A 13,649-nucleotide genomic window follows, 5' to 3' on the forward strand; every position below is an offset into this window, starting at 1 on the left:
ACATGACATGGCCTTCTTATATTTTTTTTCTTGTCGCACGTGGTTGTTTCTGCCACGCATGCACGGCTTTTTACCTTTGTCAAGATGCCCAGTGTCTCTAATACCTCTGTCATCAAAAGTAGACTTTCAGTTGAGCTTGCGCTCGTGTATGCTCTTACCTATTTCGTCGTCCGCCTCTGTTCGTGCTGCTGTTTACAGTACGCACGTATCAGTTGGTTAGGCTGGTAAACATTCTCACAAACAAAAGTAAATGCCTCCGCTCAAAGGGTAGCCCATCCTTTACTACTGAACGCCAGAGCAAATCGAAAGTGAGCCTTCACAACATCCATGCGGCAGCTAGTACACCACAGAGCAGCACAAAAGATAGTTGAAAATCCCACTTGATGGAGAGTGGCAACAGAGATGCGAGCTTGCTAGTGAATCAGCCACATATCAACGGGTGTCTCTTGTACGACGCCAAGGTGCTCTTGACGTAGAACACTTTAGCACCTGGGAATTTGCTGCATGCGTAAACTGTGAGAAGGGAATGCGGACAGAAAATGAGATTACGCGGATTAAGAATCTGCCACACACTGCACATAACTACGCACGAAATAGAAGTACACACTGTACTGGCAAGTAAAAATTTCCGAGTCTTTACGAGTGCCGTCCAGAAAAGGAAGAAATGGGCTGCTACGGTAAATGTTAGCTAGAAGACGCACAGCGTGGTTTCACAGCGGGGAAAAATGTTCCCGGCTCTCTCGCAGAACCAAAGTCCACGTGGCAGTGCATAGGCGATACCAAGCAGATACTGAATCCTTGGGTAGAAGTCCAGCAGAAGGAATGACCTAAGGATACGCCGAGAGCGATGCGAGCGCGAGCGTGCCTGTACGAGTGAGAACATGTACCGCTTCTTTGAAGCTAGCCGCTCCGGCGTGGCGCCGATCATCCCACGCGATTTGTGTGCAGAAAGTCGCGTACACGCCCTTGCGCGTTTTGCGCGGTAGCGTCTGCGCAGTAATTTATGGTACGTCCACACTAGCGACAAAAACGCGCGCGACACGCCGCGCGCGGCAAGTGCCCGCGCGGCCGACGCGCGCGGGCAAGTCCACATTCGCGTTTTGCGGCACGCGGCAACGGCGCGTGGAGTCACGCTCTGTCTCGTTCCATTCGATACTTCTCGTGACAACGCGCTCTCCGTTCTGCCGATTTCGTGTTCCATCGGAAGTGTCTGTTTTCTTGCGCCACTGCCGACCACGCTCAGGCATGTCGGATACGGACGAGGAGCTACTCGTGACTGTGAACACTATAATACTTATTTGTGCTTTACTTGTGCGACGCCGACGTGCCAGAAATCGGACGAGAAGGTTTTGGGTGCGCCCTATATGGCGGTACAGGGACACCGAGGGCCAGGCGCGTACTCTGCTTCCCCGCCTGCGCGCGAGAGACGAAGGATACTTCAGAGAGTAAGTGGGATCGATAACTACTTCTTCGATTAGGTGCGTGCCACCTGCAGATCGTAGAGTCTCACAAATGATTGTGCCGTTTCTTGTAGCTACCTGCGAATGCCGCCGAGTGTCTTCGACACTTTGCTCAGTCTCGTGCGGCCCCTGATTGAGCGGCAGGCGACACCGTTCCGGGATCCCATTTCTGCTCCTGATCGACTAGCAATGACGATACGGTAAGATTTATTTCAATCCTATTTCTTTTTGTAATGCAGGAATACCGAATGTCCATGCTTCACTTGTACCGACACCTAAATGGAATCCTATTTACGCACGGGAAGCTTAGCGCACAGCCCGTGGTTTCAGTGCGAGATCAACGCACCGAAATGCCTCTGTCCCGTGCATTGGTGCACGCTCCGAACCGTAGGCGACCAAAAATCCCCTCCCCCCCGCCCCGCTTCTGCACGCACGCACACGCTTACTTATGGCATGCCACATGATCAGTTCGTTGTTCTCGCACGTCAAGCCCGAGTTTATCATCATTCAGTATTTTCGGTTGTGCAAAAATTGACAGGCTAGTCAGCAATTATTTGCTTAACTGTTTATGTTATTATTGAAATTATATTTGCATTGCTAGTGTGGAATACCCAGATAATATATTGTAGAGCACAGTGTTGAGTGTTAATTTCAAAATAAAGGTTTATATGAATTTTTTACAGGTTCCTTGCGAACGGAGACAACTTCAGGAGCTTATCGTACAATTTTCTAACAGGGAGGTCAACGGCATGTGAAATTGTCAGACAAACAACTTCCGCCCTTTGGGACGTTCTTCAGTCAACCTATTTAAGGTTTCCGGCAACTTCTCAGGAGTGGCTAAAGGTAAGCAGAGAAGCTGTGTAATTTATGTTGTCTGAAATCTGAGTAAACAAGGTATAGCAGTGCTTTCTAAGGATACCATGCAATAGTTAAATATAACATCGTTCTGTATCACGAGTTTGTAATGGTCGAGTACGTAATATGGGTGATAGGTTTGCCTTTGCTATTTTCAGATCGCTGCAGACATGGAAGAATTTTGGCACTTTCCCAATTGCATAGGAAGCATCGACGGTAAACATGTGCACATCCAATGCCCTGACAACTCAGGATCGATGAAGTTAAATTATAAGAAAACATTCAGTGTGGTCCTCCTAGCTGTGTGTGATGCACATTACAAGTAAGTCAATTCTTTCAATGCTTGGAACTTTACTGTGTTGATTTCTTCAGCTTGCACTCAAGAGGTCTCATGTCACCACAGCAAGCTCAACTGTCAGTGTGCTCCAATTTGCAACAGAAGCCTTTGCAAACTTTGTGTTTATTATAAACTTAGAAAAACAAATTCAGTACCCAATTCCGTAGGCAACTGTAAAATAAATAGAGAATGTATAGGGGTGTATTCTTTATTGTATTAATGTGTGTCTACTTCTAGGTTCACCTACGTAGACATTGGCCATTACGGCGGTGAAGGTGACAGCGGGATCTTTCAGCGATCACCTCTGCTGGAAGTGCTGGAAAAGGGTTTGCTGGGCATTCCTCAGCCTAGGAGCATTGGCTCAATAGGTCCCATTCCATACCACATGGTTGGCGATGAAGCTTTTCCGCTGAAGCCATTCATGATGAGGCCCTATTCAAGACGAGGTCAGTTGGAAGTTATTTCCACTTGATATCTCTGCCTTTAACACACTCTTTATGCTGCTTTTCAAGTAAAGTATGGTGTTCTGATCCTTTTATAATGTTCATTAAAGCTACATTGAACTCTGCATGTAAATTTCAAACCTTTCAGTTGACATAAATCAGTGAGATATAAGTCTGCACGATAGATAACACTGGTTTAGCCACTTCGCACATATAGTAAAATGAAGAATTGCTTGAGGGGTACTGTTTTCCTTTTTCTCAGAGCTGCAGAAGTTCAGGAATGACCCAGCTCAGCGGCAAGAGTACCTGAAAAGGGCAACATTCAACTATCGCTTGAGCCGAGCAAGACGGTTGATTGAAAATGCCTTTGGAATCATGTCAAGCAGATGGAGAATTTTGCGGCGACCATTTCGGGCATCGGAGGAAACGACACAAAATATTGTGAAGCCATGTGTTGTATTGCACAACTTCCTGCTGAGTTCGCCGCAATCGCGATCTGCATACAGTCCACCGGGTTTCACTGATCATGAGGACTGGGAAGGCAACATTGTAGAAGGATCCTGGAGAGCTGGCAGTGACAGTCTGCCGGGCATGGGGGACCTCATCACTATGTCTGGTTATCATTCAGCAAGGTAAACTATCTCGCAAGTGAAAGCATGCACAATCAGGATTCCCTTGTTTGGCCACTGATGGTGCTGCATTTTGTTGCTTTCGCAGGACAGCTATGGATATGCGCAACCACTTGGCAACCTACTTCATGAATGAAGGACGAGTGCCATGGCAGGAGAGGATAGTGACCCGCGCGGGAATACAGGTAATGATGCAGTTTTCAATCATTTGCTCAAAACATATTTTGCAGGCGCCAAAATTCACAATAATGCTGCACAAATTGGAGAGCATTCTTTATTGCCGGAATATAGCACGGTATTCATTCGGGCAGCTCCATTTCGGCCTCAAAATAAGTGAATGGATCTTAAATAGTATCTCTGAGCGTTTCCTTGCCGGAAACTTTCGCAGCTTTGTGGCCATCCAGTTGGCCGCCTGCTGGCATTCGTCTGGTGGGCTTTCGGTCCTAGGTACTCCAAGCTTCCTAGTACTCTCAATCCTGCTCAGTGTGCTGCTGCAGCTACCCAGTGCTTCCTGTACAGCGTCTTAAACGTGTCATTCTTTCTTCTTTTTCTGTAATGACAATGCCGCAGTTTTCATGGGGAGTTACAAACACATAAAATGTTTTGCAGGAAAAATGAACAGCAGAGCTACCGAGACTGTGGTGCCGAGGAAAGTCGCACTTGGGAAGGCTGCGCTGGCGGCTGGGCTCTGTTTGTGCCACTGTTGGACCTTGGTGACGCATGAAAAGAAAAATATCATCTGTTAAGAGAGATACAATGTAAAATTTCTTGAGACAAACTCACCCGGAAGATGCTGCAGCCTCAGTCGGGGTTGGACTGAGCAAGCTGAAATACATAAAGAATGTGTTTCGATGAGACAACAGGATATGAAGCGTCCAGTATGTGGTGCACAACATTTTACTGCCAGCAAGACAATTTATGCAATACATTATCCGTCTTTGTAAGTAATAAACTATTTCATTTAGCTAGTGTGTTTCATGCATGTGTGTTCTATGATTGATCATTCACAATAAATTCACAAGTACCCACCCACAGCTCTCTTCATCATCTGAATTGAACATAGGTGTTCTCCCAGAGCATCTGCATTGACATCAACAAATAATAAACAGAAGTACGTAGACGTGATACATGGTAGTGCTAAAAAAATGTGACAAAGCATACATTTCATCCAGCACTTCTTCAGCAGGCGATGGGCTGGGCCAACTGCATATAAGATTTATCTATCTTGAATGAATATTTGTCAGAGTACCACATGCAGGTCCCAGTACGTAAACAGAAAGAAACAAAATACCAATCGCCTGCAGCACTGCTGGTTGACAGTGCCTCTTCGGCCTGCTGCAGGTGTCTGTGAGGGCAGGAATCATTATGCAAACACCTAATTTAAGCATTCAAGAACATAGTTAAATATAGGATTAGCACGTACCCATCTTGTGGCAGTGGGATATTCGTGGTTAATCTGGAAAGCAACCACACAGCGAGTATTGTATTCCACGATACACACACATAGGTTAACATTTCTCAATTATGCGGCTACATGCAAATAATAAACGCTGTCCTGCATCGTACCGTAAAACCCCCGAGCAACAAAATAATGAAACGTAAAAGTGAGAGTAATTTAATAGTTTTATAATCAGTGAAATATGAGTTTGCAAGCACGGGATATCGCAGCCATCAGACGGGGGCAGGAAAATATTGAGAATTGGAGTGGTAGGTATGTGGCAACAAATGCAGTCACTTTTTACATGGAGAAAGGGCGAGCGCACGGCCGGCAGAAAACAAAACCGCGAGCAACCGAGTTTATTATTTCTACGTAAAAATGACATGCATGAATGTGTTCTAGGATGAAAAATCCTTATTTAACGAAGAAATACAGAAATACGTCCGGCCGTGCGCCGCACGAATGCGCCTCGCGCACGTCGCGTAGGCACATACCTCTTCAAAGTATCGAACAATACAGCACCCTTCTTGAACATGATAAGAGAGCGGCCGTATTCAGAAATTAATGTCGCGGCTGGACTTGGTCAACATAAGATTAAAGAATCGTCTGTAATGAACATGCCCGAGAGGGTCATTTCGTTTCCTTCGGCGCATCAGCCGTTCACGTGAGCCACGGCAAAGCTAAGTCGCATTTCTGAATACGGTAGTAAATGCACCCATGCACTAGCGAGCATACATTTACCCAGGGAGCAAATATTCCAATATATGCACCAGATCAGGTCCCTGTGCGAGCGGAAACAGAGGTGAAACAGATTTCACAAGTGCATCTTACTTTTCCGCGTAGTAAGGCGTCTTCCGCAGAAAACTGTCAAGAATGTAATTGTACGGCCACTCCGTTTTCGCCTTCCCTTCCTTGCCGGGAGCACCACTCTTGTAAGCCTTCTTTTTCTCCACCGCTACCTTAAGCCAGCGGTCGCGGAAGTTCTTGAACTTCGCCGCTGCCTGCTCGCCTGCATGGTATGTACAAACACAATGACATGCTCACACATGTTCCCGAAACATCAAGAAAATTTCACCAATTACTCACCTGTCATCCCAAACTGTTGTCCAATAATGTGCCAGCGGTTGGCGCGCAGGTCCTTATCTTTGAAATCGCCGTTCGATTTATCGTACAGGCACGGATAGTCGCGAACAGTTTCTAAAAACGCTTCCATTGCGACTTCTTCGACGATGTCTCGATGGCAGTGTGGGAAGGCTTAACAAAAACAGCCCCCTTGACTGGAAATGGCCTCTGAGATTTTACGGCGTGCGTGTCTGAGATTTACGGCGTGCGTGTCACGGAGCCCATAGATTATGATTCTTAGCTTATGCCACAGGTGGCGCCACAACAGCGCGGTTCGTAAAGCAGCTCGCTTCTGATTGGTGGTCGTTTTGCGTCTGCCGCGAAAAATGGGTCTCGCACCCATTCGCGCGTTTGCCGCGCGTTGCTGCCGCTTTTCGTGAATCTTGCCGCGCGCGACAGCACCGCTTGCCGCGCGCGGCGTGTCGCGCGCGTTTTTGTCGCTAGTGTGGACGTACCATTAAAAATAATTTACTAGCTTCATGCACGCGTCATTCGCCGCGCAAACGGTGCTCGAGTGCGACGCTTGGCTCTAGGCGACAATGCGCCGATTGCGGCTCCTTTCGCTGCTGCAAGCAACGCACATTCGGATCGGACCCACTCAAAAAGGCAGCAGAGAACGGTGGCATGTTTCGTTTATCGCCTATTAAAATTGTACAGTACGCCTTCAACGGCAACCCGCCGCGTTAGATAAAGATGCTTACTGCGGTAGTTTTGACGGTGATAGGCGATAAGCGAGCCCGTCGGCGGCTGTGTTCTTTGCCGACGTCATCACCACACCTCTGTTCATCTGCGCTGTGTATCCGTGTACAGTCACCGCACGGAAGCTGTGACTAATCGGTTGGCCGTTCTCCGCAAATCCCAAAGAGGCGAAATATATTTTGCGGTGCGCCGCATCGTTAGCCGCAACCTAAATCGAGGCGCGCTTAACCGCTACGGCACAAAAGGTGATCACACTAACCCTATGGTATACGATGAGCCACTACAGACTAAAAAAAAGTAATAATTCTGGTGTCCTACGTGCCAAATCAACGATCTTATTATGAGACAGGTCGTAGTTGGGGACTCCGTATTAATTTTGACTTCCTGGAAATTTCTACCTGCATACAATGCACAATGCACGAGCGTTTTTGCATTCCGCTCCTTTGGAATGCGGCCTCTGCAGGGATCGTATCCACGACCTCGAGCCCCAAATTGCCACGGCGGCCGCCATAGTAACGAAATGCGTAAGCGTCAAGTGCAACACTGCCTTCCGGTACGAGTGTGTGTACAAGGGTAGCACAGCCGTACACCTGCTGCACAATTATTTGTCGCGGTTCTCCTAAGCTCGTACTGCCTGCCTAAATACCTTGAAAGGCAGCGCGCCTCTCAAGTATCAAAGCGCGATAACAAGTGCTTAGACGGCCCACGTGAGCCCCTATGAAAGATGTCCGAAAAGAAAAAAAAATACTTTCATCAAAAAGCACGAGGCTTGAACCACCGCACAACATGGCACAACTGCAACTAAGTAACTGAGTCCGAAAGCCGTTCAGAGCTTCACTATTGTATTAAGTTATAAAACCTTTCAAGTACAAAATAAGGGCACTGAAAAACCGTTAATTAATTAGCGATAATTTTTCATTCCGTAACCTTCATAAATTTTTAAGAACAACCTAATTTGTAGCGTAAACAATAAATACTGCGACCAAAAAAATGTGACTGCGAAACTAGCGGTAACCATGTCTACTGTTGCAAAAGCGTGCGCAAAACGAAGCTACAGCGGTTGCAACCGCGTGCGCGCGCACCCACACACACACCCTAACGTTACCTTGACGTTTGTAGCGCTACCTAGAAACAAAAATTACTACTAATTTTGCTATTTTTACAAAAGTAACACTTCTAAAATAGTTTGTAGCAATTTGCAGATGAGGAGGTGACGAGTAAGGTATGATAAGAGTCAGTTACCTGTATTTCTTTTGTTTCCCTTTGGTGTTCTTCTATTTATTCTTCTATCCGCGGAAACTCGTTGTTGAAAGGCTGGCGTGACGAAACGCGGCAGCATCAGCAACCGAAGTGACATTCGTGCTGTCTATCCCTTCAACGAAAAGCGAGCGCCGAGAACACACGGCATGCACAAAGCTACGATCCGCCGATGTGCCTAAACTCTGCCCCCAACAGAGATCGCTCTAAGATACGGCCGGGCAACCACATGCGCCTCATGCGCGTTGTATCTGCGGTAGAACGCACGTCTCCTCTCTCTCCCTTCCTCCCAGTGCTTCGCAACGTTGGGTGACTCGCCCACGACGGGAGACGGCGCGCTACACGCCCGCTTTTACCGCTTTCGCGCAGGCGGGATTGAGCCGCGATCAGCGCCTCCCCTCGCGCGCCTATAGTCGCACACACAGCATACTTAAAAGAAAGAGGTCTGAACACCGACCAAAACGGTTTAAAAAAGGTATTTACGTTTCGGCTCCCCCACGGGAGCCTTGTTCACAATCTTGTTCACCGAAACGTATATAACTATATTAAACCATTTTGGTCGGTGTTCAGACCTCTTCCTTTTAAGTATGCATCATCCCGACCAGACGGACTTCCGTCATGCTCTCAACTTCATCGCACATACAGCGTAGGGCGCGCGACGACGGTGTTATTGCGCTTGTACTTTATACGAAACCTCACGGCGATGGCGACGGCAGAAATGCGATTGGGCCGTCCGTATAATTGCTGTATTTCAATAACACCATTAGGGAGCGTCACGTGATTCCACTGGTCTCGGCAAGCCAACCTCCTCTGACACCGCGCCTTGCTCTCTCAGGGGCCTTGTAAAGTTCTTGGGTAGTGTTCAGCCCACATGGTTGCCGGACTATTCTAGATTATTTGCTAGGTGGTGACGTTTAGTAGTGTTTTTTTTTTTTTTTTGGCACGTAAGAATGTATTACGGGTGGTTTGCTGCTCCTGTGCGCGTCGATCTAAGTGTTTAAATGAGTTGCCATGAAATGAGAAGGAAGACTGGGGCACCTCAAAAAAAAAAATTAAATTATGGGGTTTTACGTGCCAAAACCACTTTCTGATTATGAGGCACGCCGTAGTGGAGGACTCCGGAAATTTCGACCACCTGGGGTTCTTTAAGGTGCACCTAAGTCTAAGTACACGAGTGTTTTCGCATGTCGCCGCCATCGAAATGCGGCCGCCGTGGCCGGGATTCGATCCCGCGACCTCGTGCTCAGCACCCCCACACCATAGCCATTGAGCAACCACGGCGGGTCCTTCCAAATCAGCTTCACTTTTATTCGTTTTGAATTACCTACTAACTTGGCCACCAAATTTTGTACCGTTAATGCTAGCTCTGATCTTGCCATGAGCTCAACACAACTGTCGCACTGCACGAGAGCAAAGGTGAAATGTAAAAAAAATTCTGAATAAATGACCCAAGATATAATACACAGTATAAACGTCATTATCAGTATGTTCAAATTCTACATCCTATGTTTTCACATGTAGTAGTGCCACTATTAATCAGGAATGTACTATCACAACTCCTAATTTGGCATATGTGCCACTGAAGCACTAACCGAATATAGACTAAACCGACTAGCCAAATGAACTCTTGCTAAATCACGCACTTCAAACTAAGAAAAAAATTCGCGCTTATTTCTAAATCCGAACACGCATGCTGTAAACGAATCTCAGTACGCTACCGTCTTCTAGATCAACTACTCCTCTATATTTTTTTTCAATGTCAGTGCAATCACTCTCACCCCAATGGGGGCCGTTGGTGTGCCTTAGTCTCTGTCTCCACTTCTTCCCGAAACAACGGACTGGGTTCCATCGTAAATGGTGCATTGCTGACTCCATCGCGGACGTCTTATCATCTCTGGAGGACGCCAGCTCTCGCGTAGTGGCACTCTTTGCGCTTCTTGATGTGGAAAGCGCTTTTGATGGCTTGCCTTACCCGGTCATTGAACAATCTCGGGTAATCTTGAGGCTACGGGAGGTCTCCGGCGTTTGTTCACGGCCTTTCTCACAGGGCGCTTCCTTTGCTTAAAGGTGGGAAAGACTTTGAACTCCCCAGGGGCAGTCTGTTCCGGAGTGCCTCAGGGAGTCGTCCTAAGCCCCTTCCTTTTCAAATTGGCGCTGGCTTCTCTTCGTTGTGCCAACCCAGCAGACCGCCGACGTCGCGTCTACATTTCCGTATTTTTATTCATTATTTGTATCACCCTCAAGGCCAAGAGGCATTGCAGATAGGAATGGTATGAACAGTTTCAAAAGGTTACAAGAATGCAGTATTGTCACAGAGTGCATGCCCGCGTCCCTCTCGGGATGGCCGCCAGTGCCGCCCCAGCTACAGCGCCGCTTGCACGGCGATGGGAAGAGAGCGGTCCCCATTGTTCCCGTCTCGCCCGACCGTTTGGTCACGTGGGTCGCCTGAGCGCGACGGAGGGACGAGGCAGCTCGGGGAGCGGCAGAGTGGCTTGGAAGACGGAGGAGGGTGGTCGTGCACCGGGAGACAGCTGAAGGTGTGGTCGGCAGGCTGAAACCTCCAGGCCGAAGTCTTCGCCGTTCGACCGACAGACGGTGCAAGTCCGTCAGGATCTTCGGCAGCGAGGTACCAGCAGCCCCACGCTCTTCAGACCGGGATCTCGGCAAGCACGCCACAGTTAAGCCTCGTGTTCCAGCCCGCTCTCAGAACTTTCCGCCGGACTGTATTTTTTTAATCGCGTTTATTCTTTCATTTATTTATCCATCGCGTGTTTATTTTTGTATGTTCTGTTAGTGTAGTGTGGGCCCTATTTATTGTCGCGTGTATTTTTCATTTTTGTCGCGTATTTTGTTTGTTATTTCGCGAATGTTAATAGCTCCCACGTGGTGGGCTTAGTGTCGTGCGAGTGGCGTCAGGGCGTGCGTTGTGTGACCCGCACGCCTTCCGCGAACTAGGCCCCCCTGCTGGTAATTTGTATGTTCTTTTTTCGAGCATGTCTCGCGCATAATTTTATTGTATTAAATTGAGTGTGTGTGTTGTACGTCGCCTCCCGTCTCATGCCTCTGGTTCACGGTCGATAAGGCGTGGACCTTATCGCCGGTCAGCAGTCGAACCCTCACTAAACGCACGCGGGGTGGGTTTGTTGTCGCCCCATCCCCTCCGGTTCGGAGAGTGCGATTACCTCACCATCAATACTTGACAACTGGCGTCCGCACGACAGGACTCGCTGACCGCGATCTTCCGTGACCACGAGGCATAGCGGGCGGAACAGACGCGTACGGCCGAGAGCGGGAGAAGGCCGAGATATGGCTGATGCACTGCTCGATGAATTGGAGCGCATCGTGGCCGTCGGAAGGCAGATGGGCCTTGAGGGGCCAGCGCTCCGGGAGTTCTTGCGCGACATGCGCTCCAAAGAAGAGGCGCATCGTCGCGAACAGGGGAAAGCGCATGAGTTGCGACAACGCGAGGCCGATAAGTGCGATGCGGCATGGTCTTCCCAGCGCGTCCTCGAGTTGGAGAGGGAAATTGCGCTGTTGCGCGCGAGGAGGGGGCGTGTCGAGAGCATTCGTAACGCAGAGTGCCTGCCGGGCTCGACCACCGCCGCTGACCAACCTCATCCCTCTGGAGTGAGCCTTGCGCAGGTTCGTGCCCAGCCCGTATCCTCCCTCGTACCTGAGCCCTTCGGTGCCGGGGCCCTCGAAGCGAACGAGAGACGGGTGCTTCGGGAATCAGGCGGTGTGGTGGGTGACGATGGTCAGAGGCTGGCCACGAAAAACGTCAGCCGCCGCGCAGGCAAATGGAGGCGACATCGCAAGCCGAGAGAGAGGCGGCGAAGTGTGTGGCGCGGCGGAGGCTGGCGAGTTACCACACACCGCAGGGGCGCGAGGCGCGGACCCCTGGCAGACTCCGGAGGGTGAGGAAGAGGCCGCGCAAAACGACGGAGAGGTCACAGAGGCGTCGACAGAGCCTGGCGGTCGCAGAGCGTTGCTCGTCGCCGCGAAAGAGAGCGCGAGCGAGATATGCAGTTTATCTTCGGCAGGTGCCACTGAGCCGCGTCCTTCGTGGCACCCGGTTAGTCAGGCGCTTCGCGTGGGTGGGGACCGGGCAGGGTTCGGTGTACCCAAATCATCAAGCCAAAAGCAGGCAACCGGGGCGTGAGGTGATATGTCGCTGTGGAGCGGCTAGTGCGTCCCCCCACCTATGCGTCGGGAAAGCTTGGGGGACGGCAGGAATGAGACCCCAGCAAGTACGACTGAAATAAGCAGGTATTGAGAAGGGAAGTCGGCACCGCATTGATCATTTAGTTTTGTTAATATTGCCACGCTTCATATTTTTTTAATGTTCCACTGCGTTTGTTGTTTGATTTTCGGCCCTTCAATACGCTGATCTCTTATTTTTTTTGTTCATGTTTTCTTTTGTGTGGGTGATACGTGTTGCGTGTAGACTGCGCGTACCGGTTATGCCGTGGTTTGCGCCAGTCCCACGGCCCAAGGGGACAATGCCTTATCACCTTCATTTTGAAGTTGGGGATTCTCGGGACCATTATTTTATCGCTAGTTTTCTGTTCTTTTGCGTTTGAGTTGGGCTGTGGACTGCACTAACTGGCCGAGAGCGAGGCGGCGATGTGCGGGGACTAGGGCCTTTTGCGGAGGACTTCCCGAACCGTGACCCACACGACGACGTGATTGTGCGCGTGCATGACTATGTGATAGTTTTGAATGTTATTGGAATAACATTCTTGTCGTCGGGGTGGTGTCACAGAGTGCATGCCCGCATCCCTCTCGGGATGGCCGCCAGTGCCGCCCCAGCTACAGTGCCGCTTGCACGGCGATGGGAAGAGAGCGGTCCCCATTGTTCCCGTCTCGCCAGACCATTTGGTCACGTGGGTCACCTGAGCGCGACGGAGGGACGAGGCAGCTCGGGGAGCGGCAGAGTGGCTTGGAAGACGGAGGAGGGTGGTCGTGCACCGGGAGACAGCTGAAGATGTGGTCGGCAGGCTGAAACCTCCAGGCCGAAGTCTTCGCCGTTCGACCGACTAGGTGCAAGTCCGTCAGGATCTTCGGCAGCGAGGTACCAGCACCCCCACGCTCTTCAGACCGGGATCTCGGCAAGCACGCCACAGTTAAGCCTCGTGTTCCAGTCCGCTCTCAGAACTTTCCGCCGGACTGTATTTTTTTAATCGCGTTTAATCTTTCATTTATTTATCCATCGCGTGTTTATTTTTGTATGTTCTGTTAGTGTAGTGTTGGCCCTATTTATTGTCGCGTGTATTTTTCATTTTCGTCGCGTCTTTTGTTTGTTATTTCGCGAGTGTTAATAGCTCCCACGTGGTGGGCTTAGTGTCGTGCGAGTGGCGTCAGGGCGTGCGTTGTGTGACCCGCACGCCTTCCGCGAACTAGGCCCTCCTG

The 13,649-nt window shown here is 49.6% G+C and overlaps 1 protein-coding gene and 1 long non-coding RNA gene across 2 annotated transcripts; one reads left to right on the top strand and one right to left on the bottom strand.

Moving 5' to 3' along the window:
- Positions 1-1,245: 1,245 nt before the first annotated feature.
- LOC140216592 (uncharacterized) lies at positions 1,246-4,417 on the top strand. Its single transcript, XM_072286964.1, has 8 exons — positions 1,246-1,445; positions 1,535-1,660; positions 2,144-2,303; positions 2,474-2,637; positions 2,890-3,098; positions 3,358-3,727; positions 3,813-3,909; positions 4,334-4,417. The coding sequence occupies exons 1-8, from the start codon at positions 1,246-1,248 to the stop codon at positions 4,340-4,342; spliced, it is 1,335 nt and encodes a 444-aa protein (XP_072143065.1). The 3' UTR covers positions 4,343-4,417.
- A 531-nt stretch (positions 4,418-4,948) lies between these two features.
- Positions 4,949-6,172, bottom strand: LOC140216593 (uncharacterized). Its single transcript, XR_011893198.1, has 3 exons — positions 5,994-6,172; positions 5,148-5,180; positions 4,949-5,069 (listed from the first exon to the last, which is right to left on the bottom strand). It is a non-coding gene; the product is annotated as an uncharacterized lncRNA (long non-coding RNA).
- Positions 6,173-13,649: the final 7,477 nt, after the last annotated feature.

Source organism: Dermacentor andersoni, chromosome 3, assembly GCF_023375885.2.
Source record: "Dermacentor andersoni chromosome 3, qqDerAnde1_hic_scaffold, whole genome shotgun sequence".
In the NCBI taxonomy this organism is placed as follows: domain Eukaryota; kingdom Metazoa; phylum Arthropoda; class Arachnida; order Ixodida; family Ixodidae; genus Dermacentor; species Dermacentor andersoni.